General features: G+C 34.6%; 3 protein-coding genes across 6 annotated transcripts; 1 reads left to right on the forward strand and 2 right to left on the reverse strand.

Moving 5' to 3' along the window:
- Positions 1-3,383: 3,383 nt before the first annotated feature.
- On the reverse strand, positions 3,384-6,995 carry LOC104811148 (protein FAR1-RELATED SEQUENCE 4). 3 transcript variants are annotated; one of them, XM_010537754.2, is made up of 4 exons: positions 6,921-6,995; positions 4,220-6,358; positions 3,955-4,011; positions 3,384-3,705 (listed from the first exon to the last, which is right to left on the reverse strand). In XM_010537754.2, the coding sequence occupies exons 2-4, from the start codon at positions 6,263-6,265 to the stop codon at positions 3,568-3,570; spliced, it is 2,241 nt and encodes a 746-aa protein (XP_010536056.1). In that variant the 5' UTR covers positions 6,266-6,358; positions 6,921-6,995; the 3' UTR covers positions 3,384-3,567. The 3 variants fall into 3 exon arrangements, with proteins under 3 accessions (XP_010536056.1, XP_010536055.1, XP_019057840.1); XM_010537753.2 differs by having other exon boundaries at positions 3,955-4,032; XM_019202295.1 differs by lacking the exon at positions 6,921-6,995 and having other exon boundaries at positions 3,955-4,032; positions 4,220-6,898.
- A 4,651-nt stretch (positions 6,996-11,646) lies between these two features.
- Positions 11,647-14,439, forward strand: LOC104811150 (transcription factor bHLH122). Of its 2 annotated transcripts, none has more exons than XM_010537756.1 (7): positions 11,647-11,825; positions 12,353-12,954; positions 13,233-13,408; positions 13,500-13,670; positions 13,758-13,823; positions 13,915-13,983; positions 14,165-14,439. In XM_010537756.1, the coding sequence occupies exons 2-7, from the start codon at positions 12,435-12,437 to the stop codon at positions 14,213-14,215; spliced, it is 1,053 nt and encodes a 350-aa protein (XP_010536058.1). In that variant the 5' UTR covers positions 11,647-11,825; positions 12,353-12,434; the 3' UTR covers positions 14,216-14,439. The 2 variants fall into 2 exon arrangements, with proteins under 2 accessions (XP_010536058.1, XP_010536059.1); XM_010537757.1 differs by lacking the exon at positions 11,647-11,825 and adding an exon at positions 11,832-12,072.
- A 2,002-nt stretch (positions 14,440-16,441) lies between these two features.
- On the reverse strand, positions 16,442-17,875 carry LOC104811300 (organic cation/carnitine transporter 5-like). Its single transcript, XM_010537961.1, has 3 exons — positions 17,344-17,875; positions 17,085-17,260; positions 16,442-16,927 (listed from the first exon to the last, which is right to left on the reverse strand). Exons 1-3 carry the CDS (start codon positions 17,873-17,875, stop codon positions 16,442-16,444), a joined length of 1,194 nt encoding a protein of 397 aa, XP_010536263.1.
- Positions 17,876-18,147: the final 272 nt, after the last annotated feature.

Raw genomic sequence — 18,147 nt, forward strand, 5'->3', positions numbered from 1 at the left:
TTGCATGGCTTTCTCCTCGTTCCTCGTGTCCAACTATGTCCGCAAGGCATTTCATTAGTTTATAGACTTTTGGATATTTCTTTCCTCCATGTATTTTTTTTAAATCCTTTGATTTTTTTTTTGTAATATTTGGCCCAATACGTTTGAATCTGAATTGATTGGGAGCATTTTGTGCTATTTAACTATCACACCACCCCATTTCGATTTAAACCCTTGATCTTTCAATATAAATTACGTAAAACTTGATCTTTCAATATAAACTACGTAAAAATCTAATGATTATAATTTTTTTATAACCGAAATATCAAACCCGAATATAACCAAATCAAATTCGAATGGAAACTCGAAATGGAAATGGAAATGTTTTCTTTTGTAAATGAGAACACCATTTTTTTTTTCATAAAACCATCGTGTTTGATCGGTTTACCGTTCTTGGTTTTATTTTATAATTCCGTTGTGACTTAAAAATCCACTATCTGGACTTCTTTTAATTAGATTTTTTTTTGTTAATGTTAATTAGAGTTTTTGGTGTTATCACCTCACTACTACGATTCTTTGGGAGTCGGGTTTCGGACATCACAGATTCATAGGTTCGAATACAAATATTTTAATTGTTATTATTTTTAAAATTGAGATATTTCAACCATCGTTTAATATTTTTCTATTATAATAAAAATTGATAATATTTTAATAATTTATATTTACATATATAAGTTATAGATATTTTGTATTTATATGATAGAAGAAATTTCATATTTATTTGAGGCAATGAGTAATTAATAATAGCAAAATTAGAAAAAAAAAATCTAAATTTCTCAATTTTAGAAAATTAATATCTATATCTTTTTTTTTATCTCGAATAAAATTAAATTTTATATGACCGTGTATTTTTCAATAAGGGTGGGCACGGATCGGATATCCGGGATTTTTGAGATATCCGTATCCGTATCCGATCCGCACAAATATTCGATTTTGTTATCCGTATCCGATCCGTAATTTTCGGATATTTTCAATTTCGGATATTCGTAAAAATTCCGGATATTTGCGGATATCCGTATTCGACCTAAAATATTATAAAATTTTAAATTTAAATTAAATAATAAATTCAAATGTAAATAAAATATATAATCTATTTAAGATAAATGATATTCACAAATTTAAAATTCATAATTTAAACATTCCAAATCAACTCAAATACAAATACAATTATAATTTATCACATACAAATATATTCAAAATTCAAATTTCAAAACATTAAACATAATAAATCTTAATATTCAAAAGATTAAAATTATAAACCTCAATATATATAAAATTTTTTTTGAATCACCCTTAAAAACGTATAAATATTAATCATTTTAAATCTCCATATGAAATTATTCTTATATTTAATAATATTATTACAAAATACGGATCGGATCGGATATGTCGGATAATTCAATTTTAATATTCGTATCCGATCCGTATCCGACAAATATCTCTAAAGAAATATCCGTATCCGATCCGTAAACTCCGGATATCCGAATTTTCGGTTCGGATACGAATCGAATAACGGATCGGTTCGGATTTTTCGGATATTTTGCCCACCCCTATTTTTCAACCTAACCTAAGTGCCCACATGACATCATCTCATAGACATCAAATCAAATCTTTTGTTTGAAACACTATATCACGTCAATAATAGTGACATGTCATCATTTTTTAAATTAATTTTTTTATTTTTAAAAATATAAATAAAAAATAAAAAATAATATATATATATATAAAACAATACACATACACATATATATACAATACATATACACATATACATATGTGTAATCATTACATAATACATACATATATATATATATATCTAAAAATTTTAGATATCCCAGAATATGTGAAGCAGATCAAATAATAAAATTCATTATCCCATAGACAACTAATTAAAATAAGAAATATATCCGTACATGTTCAGTAAATGTTTCCTAACCTCAGAACCCAAAAATGTGGATTTGGAGTCATGTATCCCAATATGTCAGATACCCCATCTCTGACTAATTGAGACCTATCATGATTTTTTTTTTAAAAAAAAATAAGACCCATGAAACAGGGATGAGGTTGCGCGCGGTCTTTCAATTCTCAACAAAGAAAAAATGTTTTGCTTTGTTTTATTTTATCATAATGTATAACCTACGAAAGTATGATGTCGCAACACTTCCTACATGGAACATGAATAATAATGATAATAGATGTTTATCTTAATATATTTGTGTTTATTAGATATATATTCTGCATTATATTTTCCATTTGCTAACCCCATAACCTTATTTTTATGGTTCTGCGGAATCTGACAACTTAGGTGCGATCATAAATGTTGGGTCAGTCAAAAGACATGAAATAGACAATAGCGCACTTATTTCCTCTTATTACTCGATTCAAACAAAATCATGTGGCACATGTGCAGGGCCGCCTGTTAGCACTTGGCAGAAACGGGTAGAGAAATAGGCCCCATGGGCCCCACTTTTTTCAAAAATAATTGTTTATCATTAATTATTGATAATTATAAAATTATACATTATTAAAGAAATAAATAAATATAGAATTATAAAAATTAATTACATTTTAAATTTTATAATATATCAATAATAAATTAATAATTTTATTTTAAAAAGAAAATATCAGTTATATTTATAATAAAAACTCTAAATTTATGATTTTTCAAAAATAATAATTATTATCATTAATGCATAAAAATATTAATAATAATTATTAATGGATTTATTATATAAATTTATAATTTTTATATTATTAAATAATTTTGAATAATAAAAATATTTTTTTAATTAAGTTGTATGAAATAAACGGAGCTCCGAAAAAGTTTGAGACGGGCTCTGCACATGTGCATTCTGTCAAAGGACCACCTTCCGACGAATAGATACACATACATATATGCATGCCCTTGCATATAGATACACGTAACATACCTACAATGTCCCGTAACATATCGTGACGGATTTTCAACTTGAAAACTGAATCAACAAATCATATATCCAAAATTACGATAAAAAACAAGGAAAAATCGATTTACGTTGAAATGTTTTGTTTTGGACAGTCAATTATAAAAAAACGAATAAAATACAAATTCAAAATACTAAAATATATGATTCTTATAATAGATAGGGACCGGGTCCATCAAAATATACTAAATATGTGAAGATTCTGATACCATTTAATTGACAATGCAATCTCACACAGCGAAACATGGAAACATTATTCTATTACTATAGATTATTAGCCTAAATGATGGGAGATTTCTCCCTTTTTTTTCTTGTAATTATTTCTATTAAAAATACTAATAATTATAGAAGTCAGTCAAAGTGGAGGAAGTATCCAGGGGAGGGGAGTCAACAACAGAAGACTTCATAATATATATACAAAAAAAAAACAAGAAGAGAGTGCATTTCTGCCAAAAGAGGAACAAGCCACAGAACAAGGAGACCGAACACACAAGCTGTTTCTTAGCAAATGTTGCTTACCTTTGTCTCATACCTTGTCTTGCAGTTGAAACAAACGTGGTCGGAATTATGGAGAAGGATTGCCCGAGTGGATATTCGTAGGCCGAACGTTCTGAAACTCGGCCGGGATGACGTTCTGGAACACAGAGGGGATCGTGTTGTGGAACTGCCCCGGGATTACGACCTGCAACGGTCTTGGAGAAGCCTGTGATGGTACCGACCACAAAACAGTTAAACCCAGATGGCTTTGATCAAATCATTGTCTAGAGAGGATGCAAATACCTAATCTTATTCCGCTCTGCTCCTAAACTATTCTCAAGGATCGAATTGGTAAAAACCGAGACTTGATAAATGAGCGAGTGTAAAACCAATTGGCGAAATTTAACAGTGACAAACCAATTTCCATTCCAAAATCTCATGCCAATGGAGTCTAAGTAAGAATGGATATACAGACCAACTGCTGAAACCCTTCTTGGCTTCCGGCACCAACAGCTCCACATTGAGGCACATGCTGCACAAATGGGCAAGAAACCTGAATATCGGCAAACTGGTTAAAATGCAATGTCTAGCCTAGTTATTAAAGCTAGTGAGCTGTGACTGAAAGTCACTTGACCCGATCTGTCATTTCAAACCAGTTTCGTAGTTCATATAGAACAAACATGGAAAATTAATTGATGCGGGGATTATAATGTTGTAATGAAAAATGACAGCTAACTGACCTTTGCTTTTTTCAGTACATTGCTTTGGCTACCTTTCTTCTCCCTTCTGGTTTCAGCACTGCTCATGTTGTTTGGTTTGGGGTCTGTTGCTTTCTCTTTTGATGCAGAGCCACGTTCATTTTCTTCTTGGACAGGATACCCAGCTTGAATTGTTGGTTCTCCAGATCTTGTCTGGTCTTCGATGTTATTGGTTTTTATAGCACACTGTCTAAGACCTTCTTTAATGGCAAGCAGGGCAAGATCATAGCTCTCTTGTGAAAGAGAGCCTTCTTCACCGAGTATAATGGCTCGGCGGCATAAATCGTTAAAACGACGGATATTAGACTGCACCTCATCAAGATTTTCACTGATCCCGTGACGGAATTTAGCTGCATTCGTCCATCTTTGCAACACATAGTTTGTCGGAATGCTAAAAACACCCGACATCTGGAGAACCACAATAGCGTGCCTACAAAGATAACCCTTGTACTCGAAAGAACGGCAGGAACAGAGTATATCCGATCTTGATTCATTCCATTCTACCAAATATTTCTGATCGTCTTCAAAGTCCTTCACACTGTAAGTTGCCGCAGCCTCATTCTCGCTTTCTTTCTTAAGATGACAAGCAGCAGCTCCCAAAACCTCGAGCTGGAATTTCTTGAATATTTCATGAGTGTATATAAGTGATATCTGCTTCTCGAAAGGTGATGGAGATTTCAATTGAGGTACTTCATGCCACGCATCAAAACTCGCTTTCGCTTCCTCTTCATACATATCTTCTAGTATTAGTTTATACTGACCTAAAATCCCCCTAAGTGAAGAATCATCCTTGATATACCTATCAAATACAGAGTTTAAGCTTTCCGACCGGTGAGGTGTTGATAAACCTGCAAATGTAATACCCTTCATAAAGGTAGGCGCCCAGTACTTGCGTTCCTCGTACAAAGACCTCATCCACTGAACCTCTCTAAGATGAAATTTCTCGAGTAATTTTAGCCATCTTCTTTCGAATTCTTCTTCGGTCCATGACCTGTAAATACATTTGTAGAACTTTTTCGTGAAAGCATCTTCCCACAAGCTCCAGTAGTCCAGATTTCGAGGAAGCCTTTCTAGTACATACCACAAGCAAAAGCAGTGACGAGTTTCTGGGAAGAGTGCGGCAACTGCTGCTTTTATGGAATTATTTTGGTCTGTCAACATTACTTTTGGGGCTTGGTCGTTCATTGCCATTAACCAAGTTTGCATCAACCAGGCATAAGTGTAGACTGTGTCATCTGCAATCAATCCACAGCCGAGCAAAACCTGTTGCACATGATGGTTGACCCCAACAAACAGAACGAGCGGTACTTCATACTTGTTCACAAAATAAGTGGTATCGAAAGAAACCACGTCACTGCAACTTCTATAATCTTCTACGCCTTTTGCATCAACCCAAAACACATTCCTCAGCCTATGGTCTTCACTGAAATCAATTGCATAGAAAAACTTCGGATTCTCTTCCTGCATACACATGAAAAATTCAAGAAGGTATTGAGCATCACCGCTTTGAAGAACGAGATGACGTCCCTTGTCATGCTGATTTCTCGCATAACAATCTAGAAAATCGAGGTTTTGATAGGCACTAAAAAGTTTAGACACAGCAGAAACATTCTTCTTTCGCCTGAACCGAGCATCACTTTTCAAAGGGTCTGTGTTCCTATGGCTCCGGAAAAAATGGGCTTGATCCGGTAAAAGCTCGTGATTGTGATCCTTCACAAAGCTATAAACATACCACCTTCCATTTGGTCTTCGTTTTACATGCATGCTCGCTTTACAACCGATCTTCGGGGATGGCCGAGGATTGATTGCATCATCAGACTGCTGCTTGCTCCCATATCGTATACACGAGAATTTCGCATCAATAAATTCCTTTGATGCCCTAGATCTTCGACTGCTCAATTTGGCAGTGCCAAAACCGACAGATTTGGCATATTCTTTATAAAACAAATATGCATCTTCATGAGTGTCAAACTCCATTTCGGGTCGAGGTTCTGATATAACAGATCCAGGACTATCGCCAAGATCCATCACGTGTCAAGTAAAGAACTCTCACAAAAACATCTACCAAAGCTGGTCACACTAAGATGGGCATCACATTTATGATTTTCCAACCATACGGAACTGCATAAATCATTTGAATATTAGTGAACGATCATCAAACTCCATGGAAATCTAACAAATGGTCCTCTGAATTAGCAGAATACTTAGAACATTTCATACAGAACCCAACTGCAGCTACAATTTGAATCATGGCACAAATATAACAAACACTAAACACTCTAACAACACTACCTACAAAATTGAAACTTTGAAATCGCATTTAAGCTTATGAAGCCAGAAAATATTTCGGTAACAACCACAAAACCCCAATTCAGCAACCAATCCGAACTTAATCCCACGGAAATCACTTCTTTTTACTTCCTAAAACAAAAGGAAATTTATCCAAACTACAAATATCCTCAAAATCATGAAGAATGTAAATACACTCAACGCGAAAATCACATAGAACACCGAGTGATCGAGGCACAAAGAACCCTAGAACACGAAAAAGCCAGCCTAAAGCAACGAAAGCAACAAAAGAGGAGGTACGAACAAACGGAACTAAGACAGAAAAATATAAACAAGAAGAAGAAGAAGAAGAGAGAGAGAGAGAGAGAGAGAGAGAGAGAGAGAGAGAAGATACGGTGGCTGAGCGGCAGCGACGGCGGCACTACGACGGAGGATAATTCGCCGAAGAAGGAAGAGAACGATATTTTTCTTCTTATTCCTTTTTTTAAAAATATTTCTTGGGCCGACGCAAAAAAAGTATATTTGAGCCCAAAATTAAGCCCACGTGTACGAATTTAAAAACCTCTATGGGCCTATATTTCCACTTTAATGGGCCATCAAACAGTTCAAAGATCCCAAGCAACTAGTAGTGATCTTTCGGAATGACAAATGTTTTTATTTTGTGGAAATGTCAAATTTTATAAGCGGTTCTTTGCTAAATCTAAAAAAAATTAATCTTTAAACTAGGTGAAGAAATTGATTTAGTGGCTCTTAATTCATATTCTAAGATTACGTGAACAAATTAGATACACAAACGCGTATAAAGTTATAAACACATCCACACGCACATATTTATATATACGTACATTTTATATGCATACACACATATAAGGGCATATACATACAAATACATGTGTGGCTATAATGCATGGACGCCAACAGACAAATACACTTTTTTTTGGTAATCGGTGTCCTAAGAAGATGTTCAAACTAATTTTGGAACTGAGAACAAGTTTTAAAATATGTATTTTTCTCTCCAATTTGATGTTCGAATTCGAAATAAGGTATACACTTTACGTTTTCATTTTACCGGTTCCATTATCCAAATTGGATTATTACACATGCATATACTTACTTACTTATATGTGTCTATATATATATATATGTTTAGAAGGATGAGAATCGTTGACTGCAAGATTGTGGGAACGAGTCGTTTTCAACGAGAAGCGAGAAAAACAAGCTTCTTTTTTTTTAATATATATATTTCCGACAACTCGACGGGTCACGGGATTTTGTTTTGATTTTTAAGAGTTTAATTACAAATAAGATATTAAGTGGACTGATTTAAATATTATTTATTATATATATTTAGACATACTGTTAATTATTACTAACTACTGTTTTATGAAACTGATAAAATTATTATATGAAATATGTGGATAAGTAGTTTAAATACCGAAGGCTCTCATCTAATACCCAAAATTTCGAAATCAATTGATGCAAGTAAATGTAATAATTTGTATAATTAAATATTATGTTCCGAAACGACTTCAAGACGTATTCTTTTTAAATCAGGAGTTTTATTTTTTTGTACACCTAATTATTGATATCATTTTTATTCTTCAACAAAAGTTTTTGAGATATTTCAGTCCCATTAAAAAAATGTATCGATTATCTATAACATAGAAAACAAATTGATTTTCTTAAATACGATTAATATTAATTACCATAATAATACATTCAATTAAATGCTAGAAATCAAAGAAAGTGTGTCATACGATATTGAAAATTGAACTCCATAAAAGATTGATATCAATTTAGTATATCAAAATTATGTTATCTTGTGGTTAAAATGTTTATTCGTCTTTCGAATATAAAATCAGAATAATATCACAAAATTATGGATATTTTAGATAGTGTAAGTACCGAAATAAAATAATTATTAGTGTCGTAAGTCAATAATTTTCGAATAAACACTTATTATATTTGATTGTTTTTCCGTCCTTGGTTTTAAAATGTTTTTCTTATGTCTCCTTTTATGTTTGGACAATAATTCAAAAATGTGGGAGGGCTTCTTTTTTGTGGTGGGTCTAGAGACAAAGACATTCTTGTTCTTTGTATAAAAGACGACCATATAGCATGGGTAGTTTGGTCCTATCCACTAAAATACTATTTAATTATTATTCTTACTGATAACTAATATAAGATGTATTAAAAAAATATATATATCAATAGTGTAATATATCATTAAATACTATATTATATCATAAAAATATATGGTAAATATCTTTTCATGAGAAATATATAACTATATATATATAAGTGAAAATTCTAATTATACAGTATTTTTTTTTGTTAAAATTATACAGTATTACATTTACAAATCCCATCATAACAAAAAAAAAATATGTCAATAATGTACAAATACGATACAAAAGCAAATTGATCTACAACAGTCTTATACGAGAATATATGAAAAATATTTGACTTTTTTATCAGTAAATTTTTGTAAAATAAATATATGAATGTTTAATAAAAGTTCATGAACAATATTACCGACACACGTATGTATGTATGTATGTATGTATGTATGTATGTATGTATGTATGTATGTATGTATGTATGCATGCATGCATGTATGTATGTATGTATGTCAATTATATTTTTTAATTGACTATGATGTTTTTGGACGACAGGAATAAATCAATATGGACAGAATCTGCGTACCAACCGATGGGCCAAATTCTTAAATCCCTCTATTCTCTGAATTTATGGGCCAATACGTTATGAGTTGCTGGTTATGAACTTGTAAGACTTAATATATAAGAGTTAATAATATATATTATACACATATATATATATATATATATCTACTAATACGAATTATTTCGATTTAGTGTTAAAAACATTCGGTAGCTATCACTTAGAGACGATGGCTTGTCACCTGTAATTTGTAAAACTAACGCTTTATACCTAATGAAATAATGCATCTAAGAAATACGTAATGACGCCTACAACCAACCACGTGCCTTTATCTTATATATTTACTATTTACTACTTGCTAATCCTAATTTAGCCCCGAAAAGCAAGCTTAATTATCTTTTTTTTCCGCACTAAAGTAATTCTAGAAAGAATTAAACATATTTCTATTTGGAATAATTTTCCTTTTATATTATCATGGAAGGAGAATAAATTTCGGGTTTAAATACATCTCACAACAAAAAGACAAAACAACAAAATTCGCAGTAATCCAAATTCGACATATTGCATCCAAATTAAACAAAAAAATATTCGATCTAACCCATATAAATATCATATTATACCGTTTAAATCAATCGTAATTATATAAAATTTTAAAATACTAATAATCTGTTAGTCTGATGCGCTTTGCGATAAATTCATTCATACTCGATTATTGCAAGCAACTTAATATATTTTAAGAATAGTAATTAAAAAATTTGGATCCAACGATCCTGCACGATCCACGGGGCATTGATTATCAGCCTTGCTGTTATGCAAAGCTACGTGATATAATATTCATGCATACTCATATATAAAATAATTCATGTATATTCATATATAAAATAATCCATGTATAATTAATAACTTGCGTTCACTATCAAAGTCTGTCCACGGCCCTTATTAATGGACATAATATTATTAGTGAAATTAAACTATTATGTGACTCTTAAAGTTAAAAATTAAAAATATAACGACGGCCACTCAAGATGCTGGATGACGAACAATCATATAGTTACAAAAACTAAACTTATATAACTATATTATTATGAAAGATATCGGATAAGGATTTAGTTAAATAAATTTTGGGGGGTTCTAATGTAATAATGGTGAAATAAAGCCAATTTATTTAAAGATGGGAAGGGAGTTTTAACCAAAAAAAAGCGCAGGAAACTTTGAGAAACAATAGCACTTTAGGTTCTATATCTCCAAAGAACATGGAGGTTCCTTGCGCTCATTGGTTAAGGCGTCGAGATATTAAATGACAATTATATCCTTTATCGCAATCAGACTTTTACACTATATATATATATATTAGATAAAATGATTATATATATTTTTGGTGGAAAAAATGATTATATATATATATAGAAGATGATTGTGAGAGTTTTAAAAAATATTTCCTAAGCGTTTGCTACAGAAAATGATTTCTATGTAGGTAACAAAAATATATCAACATGAAAAACCTATTCGCAACGGTGGATATGGTTCTACTCATTTTAATATTTCGTAACCATAGATTTATAATGTTCTAAGAAATAAAAAAAACTCTTTAATTTGTGTTTTTTTCCCTCAAAATTATTTACGTATCTATAAATGTATTTGATCCTCGACAAAATAATTACAATATATATATAATCAGTATAATATTTACGTTTTAGATAATCTAATTTTAAAACATATTATATAATTTAATTAGATAATCGATTCAAAATAATTTGATAAAAATATTCTTACCAAACTATCACTATGTATTATCTACTTAATAATTTTACATTTATTTTGTATGTATACTTTAAAATTTTAAATTGAAAATTTATTGAAAAATATCATAATACAAAGAGTAATTGATTTAACAAAAACAAATGGAAAATGATTTGGATTCTTACTAGAATAACTTATACTGATATTACAAAATTTATTAAATTTTAATTATTTTATAAAAATAACAAATTTAGTTATCTATATTTAATATATATTGATTAGGTTTTAAATTATATATATTCCATATGTTTTAGTTTATACTCAAATTATTTATTAAATTTATTCTATTTAATTTTGTATTTAATTTGAATTTAAATTTAATTAACTAATAAGAATAATTAAAATGTTGTACTTTTATTTTAAATATAATTATTTTTATTGATTTTTGTGAGACTATAGGAAAATACAATGATTCTAATGACATATTAAACTCTAGATTTTTAAAATAAAAGCTATCAACCTTCGTGGCAAAGGAAAACTATTATTCTTTTTGGTGACGGAATAAAACTTATGGGCGGCAACGTTATTTTATTCTTTTTTCGGTTCAGAAAAGGAGAAAGGGGGATCTAGAATCGCCATTTCATTCTGATCCCATACACGTGTAGGTCACTGACGCCCGAGTCCGTGGCAAGACATGTAATAATGAAGAAGCTTGAGGGGCATAATCGTCCATCCACAAAATATTCTGTATCTGGCCATTGTTGCTTGCATCCAAGATCTTCCTCTTTTTTCTTCCTTAGCTTTTAGTCATCGGACATAACCATCAGACAACTAGAGGAGAGAGAGAGAGAGATTATCTCTGTTTGGCCTTTTTCTGGTTTGTTTTTAGTCCTTTTTGTGCTTCCATTCTCTGTATTTGGTCTTTTTTCACTGAAGTGGTTGGTTGTGTTCTTGTCACTGGTTCTTGATTCATTATGAGTTGTCTGATTTTATGCTCTGTCGGAAAAAAATTTAGCCTGAAGCTTGTCGCTTAATCGGGGAAAAAGAAACGCTTAGAAAGGATAAGTCATGTTTGGTTGAAATTTATGCAAAATCATAGTATTCAAGCTTAGGAGTAGAAAAGGGTAAGTTTCTCTTTCGGCGGGTGCACCGTTAGCTCCTTGATTTCTGAGCAGTGAAGTTGGGAAATCTGTTGTATTTTTGTGTCTCCGTGGAGAAAGTTTGGAAATTTTTTAGGGTAATTTTCCAGGAAAAGTCTGTTTTCTGAGGAAACAAACAGGCTATTATGTGTGTTTTCCTCTTTTCGTACTTCCGTGGTCCCTGTTGGTTTTAACGAAAGAACTCAAGATTAGCAATTGGGTTTTCACAAATCTTGAAGTAGCTTACTTCACTGATGAATTCCAGGAAAAGGGACATAATTTTCCCGTAAAGGTAACATTCTTTCTCGGAAAACAAACAAGGTACACACTTTCTGGGAAAACCAAGCATGGAGTCAGATTTTCAGCACACCCGCTATCATCTCCGCGACAACCACCACAAGCAGCCCAACTCGGGCTTGACTCGGTACCAATCCGCTCCGAGTTCGTACTTCTCCAGCTTCCTGGACGCCGGCGACGGCGTCGGCGATGAGTTCCTATTCCGACCACCGAGTCCGGAAACGGAGAGAATTTTCCAGAAATTCCTCGAATCTACAGAGGAGCTAACGGAACCAATGGAAGTAAAGCTTGAAAGAGAAGAACAAGCACCGCTACCGCCGCCGCCGCCGATACCGCAGTTACAGCCGGAGAAGCATAACAGTTTTCAGGGTTTTCATCAGCAACAGATGCAAAATCAGAAACAGGGTGAGATTCCGGGTATGGGTTTTGGAGCGGCCGCGACTGCAAGCGCTGGGATGAAGCGTTTGCCACCGCAACCGCCGTCAGCTGCAGCAGCGGCCGACGTTTCGAGTCTGATTCGGCACAGTAGCTCGCCTGCAGGATTGTTCAACTCCATTAATGTCGAAAACGGTATACTTCTCTGCTCCGTTACCATCACATTTCGTTATAAACCTTTGATAATGGTTGAGGGTTATGTTTCATGTTTGGAGATTTATGAGATTCTGTTTTGTTGTATTGCCTGCTGGACAACAAAAGTCCATGGTTTTTGCATCAAGTTCTAATCTTTTGGGACGTTGTTAATGTACATTGGCGTTCTTTAGTTAGATTCTTTTCTGTAGCATTGAGTATTGGACATGGAGAATGAAGCTTGTATATGAAAGTTGTAATCTTTTGCGACGTCGTTGCAGATTATATCCCGATGAGAGGAAGCGGAGATTTAGGGGATAGTAAGGCGAAGATAGAATCTTTGTTTGCTAGCAAACCGCCTCCTTCCCCGAAAATCCCCGACCTCAGAAAGCAGAGCAGTTTCGGGGCAAATGATCGGAGAACGCTCTCTGGAGGCTTCCATCTCCCCGAAACCAAGGTAAATTCTCGACACCCTCTTGCCCGAAACGATAGTTTCATTATGTGTAAAAGTAACGGTGAATCTTTTGCCATTACCATCGGGCAATCAGAACCTCGATGGCGTAAACAGGCTGTCACGTTTGTCACACCACTTGAGCCTGCCGAAATCACTGTCTGAAATGAGCGAGATCGAGAAGATCTTGCAGTTATCGGATTCCGTCCCTTGCAAGATCCGAGCCAAACGTGGTTGCGCTACTCACCCGAGAAGTATAGCCGAGAGGGTAATGATTTCACCGCTCACAATCCGATTATTTTTCGGGCTCAAATCTTTGGTCGGATGTTCATCTTGAACGGTTGATGAATATTAGGTTAGGAGAACGAAGATCAGCGAGCGAATGAAGAAGCTTCAAGATTTGGTTCCGAACATGGACAAGGTTTAGATATTTTTTTCCTCAATCTCCCGATTCGGATTGCTTTCTGACTCAATATTTGATATTCCAAGTCTTTTGTTTCTCTGTTCTTCAGCAAACGAACACTGCGGATATGCTCGATCTCGCCGTTGACCACATCAAAGATCTCCAAGAACGCCTAAGGGTACGTAATTTCATTTCATGGACCGACAGTGAATGGATTTTGAGAGACCAAAGCTTAAAACTCATTGATATACAAGTCAACATAAGATTCATTCCATAAGCCGTTAACATTTGGTGCTTTATAACTCTTTTACCAATGATTTTGTATCATAGCTCATATTTTTATATTCCAAATATTTCAGATATTACAAGAAGACCGAGCGAGATGCACTTGTTCAAGTGTGAAGAAGTAGCATATTAAATTATATTGGATATAATGCTTTTGTGATGGAGCAATGGACAAGTCTTACTTAGGTTAGGAATTATTGTCTATGTATCAATAAATCATCTTTTATTTGCATGCATACACACATACATATATATGCATATATGTATATGTGTGTATTCTTGTGTTTTAGTTATCTTAATGGACCTTGGTACAATGAAGTTCCTTGTAAATGTGAAACCCTTTTTTATATGATAGAATTAAATTATTGGTATGCAAAATATGCTCTTATTCTATGTTCAAATCCAAACTTGGAAATGGATATTTAGTCGGATATTTTCGATTCTTTCGAAGGTATAATTGGATCTAAGGTATGATTAACTTTTCTATTATCCAAAAAAAAAATTAAATTATCGGATAAAATGATTTAGGGTTTAAACATGATTTTATATATAAAATCATGTTTAATATAATATAGTTTATATATATAAAGTAATAAATAGTGTATTTATTGTAGTGTCTTTTAAGATTTAGTGAAACGAATGTGAATGAAAGTATGGTAGGTTTTGGATGGGGACAGCCACCCATTCAAAAAGCCCAACAAGCAAAAGACACATCTGTTTGAAAAGCAAAAAGACAAAATTGCGTTGTGACTTCTAAGATCGGTCACTGATTTTATTATTATCACACACATAATTGTACCTCCCATAATTATTTATTTTATAATACCCCTTTTTACTTTTCATTTATCTTTTTTTTTTTGTTTAAAATCCAAACTTGGACTTAAGTGATCATTTATAATTTTTGGATATTAAAACCCTCGAGAAATCGGTGGTTGTGTGGTGCTAAACCACATATATATATATATATATATATATATCCAAATGATAAGATCGTTTTTCATTTCTTTTTGAAGATTTCTGATCCAAAGGTCTCTCTTACAACAGTTGTATTGTACGTTTTTATTTGAGGTCGGTCGCGTGAATTCTTCATTTTTATTCATTTCGATTTTGAGTTAATTCTTTCGATATTTACAACGATTCGAAACACGCATTCCCGTTCCCGTGTTGAGAGTTAAGAGAGGGCAAAATGGGGATTTTGGGTTCAGTTAGGTATCTCCACCGACTTCTGACGTTTCCTCGTCGAACGGACCGATCCCTCCACCTCATGCTCCAACGCCTTCGCCACCTCATCAACGGGCAAATCAGCCACGTACATACAAAGTCAAGAAACGAGGTGAAGCTTCTTCTGTCCGAAACTGAGTTCCACGGCCTTTTGACTCGGCTGTAAACGTTTTGACGTTTGGCACGGTCCATCTGCAACTGCGACAGATCGTTCGAGCAGAAAGAAAACGAACGGAGAGACTTTCGATCTGATTCAGAAGATTTTTCAATCGAATATGAAGACGGAGAAGACAGTCTGCCCTTGCCAGCATTGGCAGGCGAAAGGACTTCGGATTTGAACCCGAAACCCCATTTGACCACGATACAAAACCTCGATTTTTTTTCGGACCGGAAAACTTAGATCCGAAACCCGATATTTTTCGGGTGGACTGTGACCGGGCTTCGGATTTCGGATATAAATTTAACCTCTAGAGATTTCTTCATACTTGCCCCGAAAGTACATCTTTTGTTTTAGAATTTTATTTGTAGTTTAAGTTTTTATAGTTTAGAAATTAGAGCTTTTTCAAGTAGAATTTTGAAGTATAAAAGTTACCGTGATTATATTGGATTTCATGATTTGTTTCATAATCCGGAAAATATCTAAAAAGAAATGATTACGTTTTATTATAATTTTATTTGTCAAAAAGTTTATAATTTACATGAGATCACATTAATTAAATAAAAAGTTTTTAACCAACAACAAAATTTTATAACATAATTTCAGCCGAAAATTGCAAAATTGACTTTTTACGTGCTCCCAACTTCACTTAGAATCCACAAATCTGACGTGTTTATACTCCGAAGAACATCAATGGCGGAAACAGAGCATCTCTCTCCTTGAAAAAAAAAAACATAACGACCTAATTTACCAATTTGCCCTTCAGCAACGGCTACTTTTGATAAGAATCTTGATTCAATTTCGAACACGGTTAACGCGTTTACAACGGAGACTCCGACCTTTTTTTTATTTAATAATAATAATTTTTTTTAAATATTGAAAACGGAGTTCATGTAAAAACGATGCTTCATGTCACCAATGAAGAGGGCACGAGGCCTGGTCTCTCTGTTCTTGTTCTTCCATGGTATCAATCTCATAGGTTTGAACCTTTTGTCTCCGGCATTGCCAACACAACAACGCTGAAAACAAACGCAGAAGTGACGAAAATCGCTACCGAAACTAACAGATTGCTCCTTCCGACCGGAGAAACTATCGGAGAAAGGATCGCTCCGATCACTTGAGCTTGTGCGGCCATCGCTGCCGCAGAGTTTCTCGCGCACGTCGGGAACATTTCCGCCACGAAAACCGTCATCAGATTGATTCCCGTTCTCGAGAAGAACGAGGAGGCGAGCTGAAACGCAAACGCGGCCTTTTCACGTCCAAAAACGCCGAAAACGGAACAGGATACGCCAGACACTATCCCGATCACATTGTTCGCGAGCAACGAGCTTCTTCTGTTGAATTTCTCGAGCAAGAACGGAGCAAGAACGAACGAAGGCAACTCCACTAGCCCGTTTAGGGTTTCGTCGATGTAGTTATATATCTCCCACGACGAAGGGGACACCATGATATGACATTCCTATCCCGAAACCGAACAGCCAAGATTCGATTCAGAGCCCATCTCCGGACGAATAAGTCCTTGACCGAGTGTTAATTTCCGCCCTCGTTCTGGGCTTTCTTCCTCTACAGTTAACCGATAAAAGATCGATTCCAACGTGGATTTATTCATCTTTTACAAGCACACTCATCGCTTCCTCATTCCTCCCTACCATATTCAACCACCGAGGGAACTCAAAGGCAAATAGGTAAAGGATTAAAGAGTAGAGAGCCGTAGAAATGGATACGGAGAGATAGAAGACTCTCCATGACGCGTTTTGAAGAACTTGAGATAAACCGGACAAAGCCATAAACCCTAATACGTAGAGGGTATAAGTGGAATCATGCCAGCTTGTGGCCTCCATCTTTCAGACACAGACTCCATGATTAGGACAGTACCGTATGTCCCAAGCAAAGAACGGACAGAACCGATCAGGAACTTAAACGAAGTGTAGATCCATATGTTGGTGAGGGACATTGATGACGTCGAGAAGACGAGTAGATTCTTCCGGCCGAAGAGATTTTCCGGGATCATAGCCAGAAGAAACCCTCCTACGACACAACCCACGAAAAATGCCGTAGTGGGCATGTTTCTGAGTGAAGAGCTCCAACACTCGAGATCGAAATCTGAAATGACGGTTTTACCCCCGCCGCCGTCCCAGTCCCAGGATGATCGGGGAAGCTCGCAGATGTCGGCGGTGGCAGGATCGCAGATCGAACGGTCAATACAGTGCCACGTGGGAAAAGCGTCGGTGTAGATGTTGATGGACGCCAGCTGCGAAACGAAGAACATCGCCAGACCGACAAGGATTGCTTGGATGAGATGCGGAAATCCGAAGCCGGACGATGACTGTTCGACGATCTTGTCGAAGGCGAGTTTGGAAGTTTCTTCGTCGAGCTGAGACGACAACAATGGTGATGAACCCGCCATTGTTGCTGGCTTCAGCATTGGACTGAAACAACAAGAACCTCTAAATCAAATGGAAGTCTTGTTCAGTTGCCACAGAGATCTAAATCAACAGTCCAAATAAAAATCACGTAAGAAACAGGGAGAGAGCGCTTTAATCACAGTCCAAAGCCCACGATGCTTACCTAACCATCCCCTAAAATATTAGTTTTTTCCTCGATTTTAGAAGATTAAGCTTTTGAAGAAATAAAATTGGGTCTTGTCACAAAAGATAAACAAGAGAGAGAAAAACACCT

The sequence above is a fragment of the Tarenaya hassleriana genome, unplaced genomic scaffold, assembly GCF_000463585.1.
Source record: "Tarenaya hassleriana unplaced genomic scaffold, ASM46358v1 Cleome19, whole genome shotgun sequence".
Classification (NCBI taxonomy): Eukaryota; Viridiplantae; Streptophyta; class Magnoliopsida; order Brassicales; family Cleomaceae; genus Tarenaya; species Tarenaya hassleriana.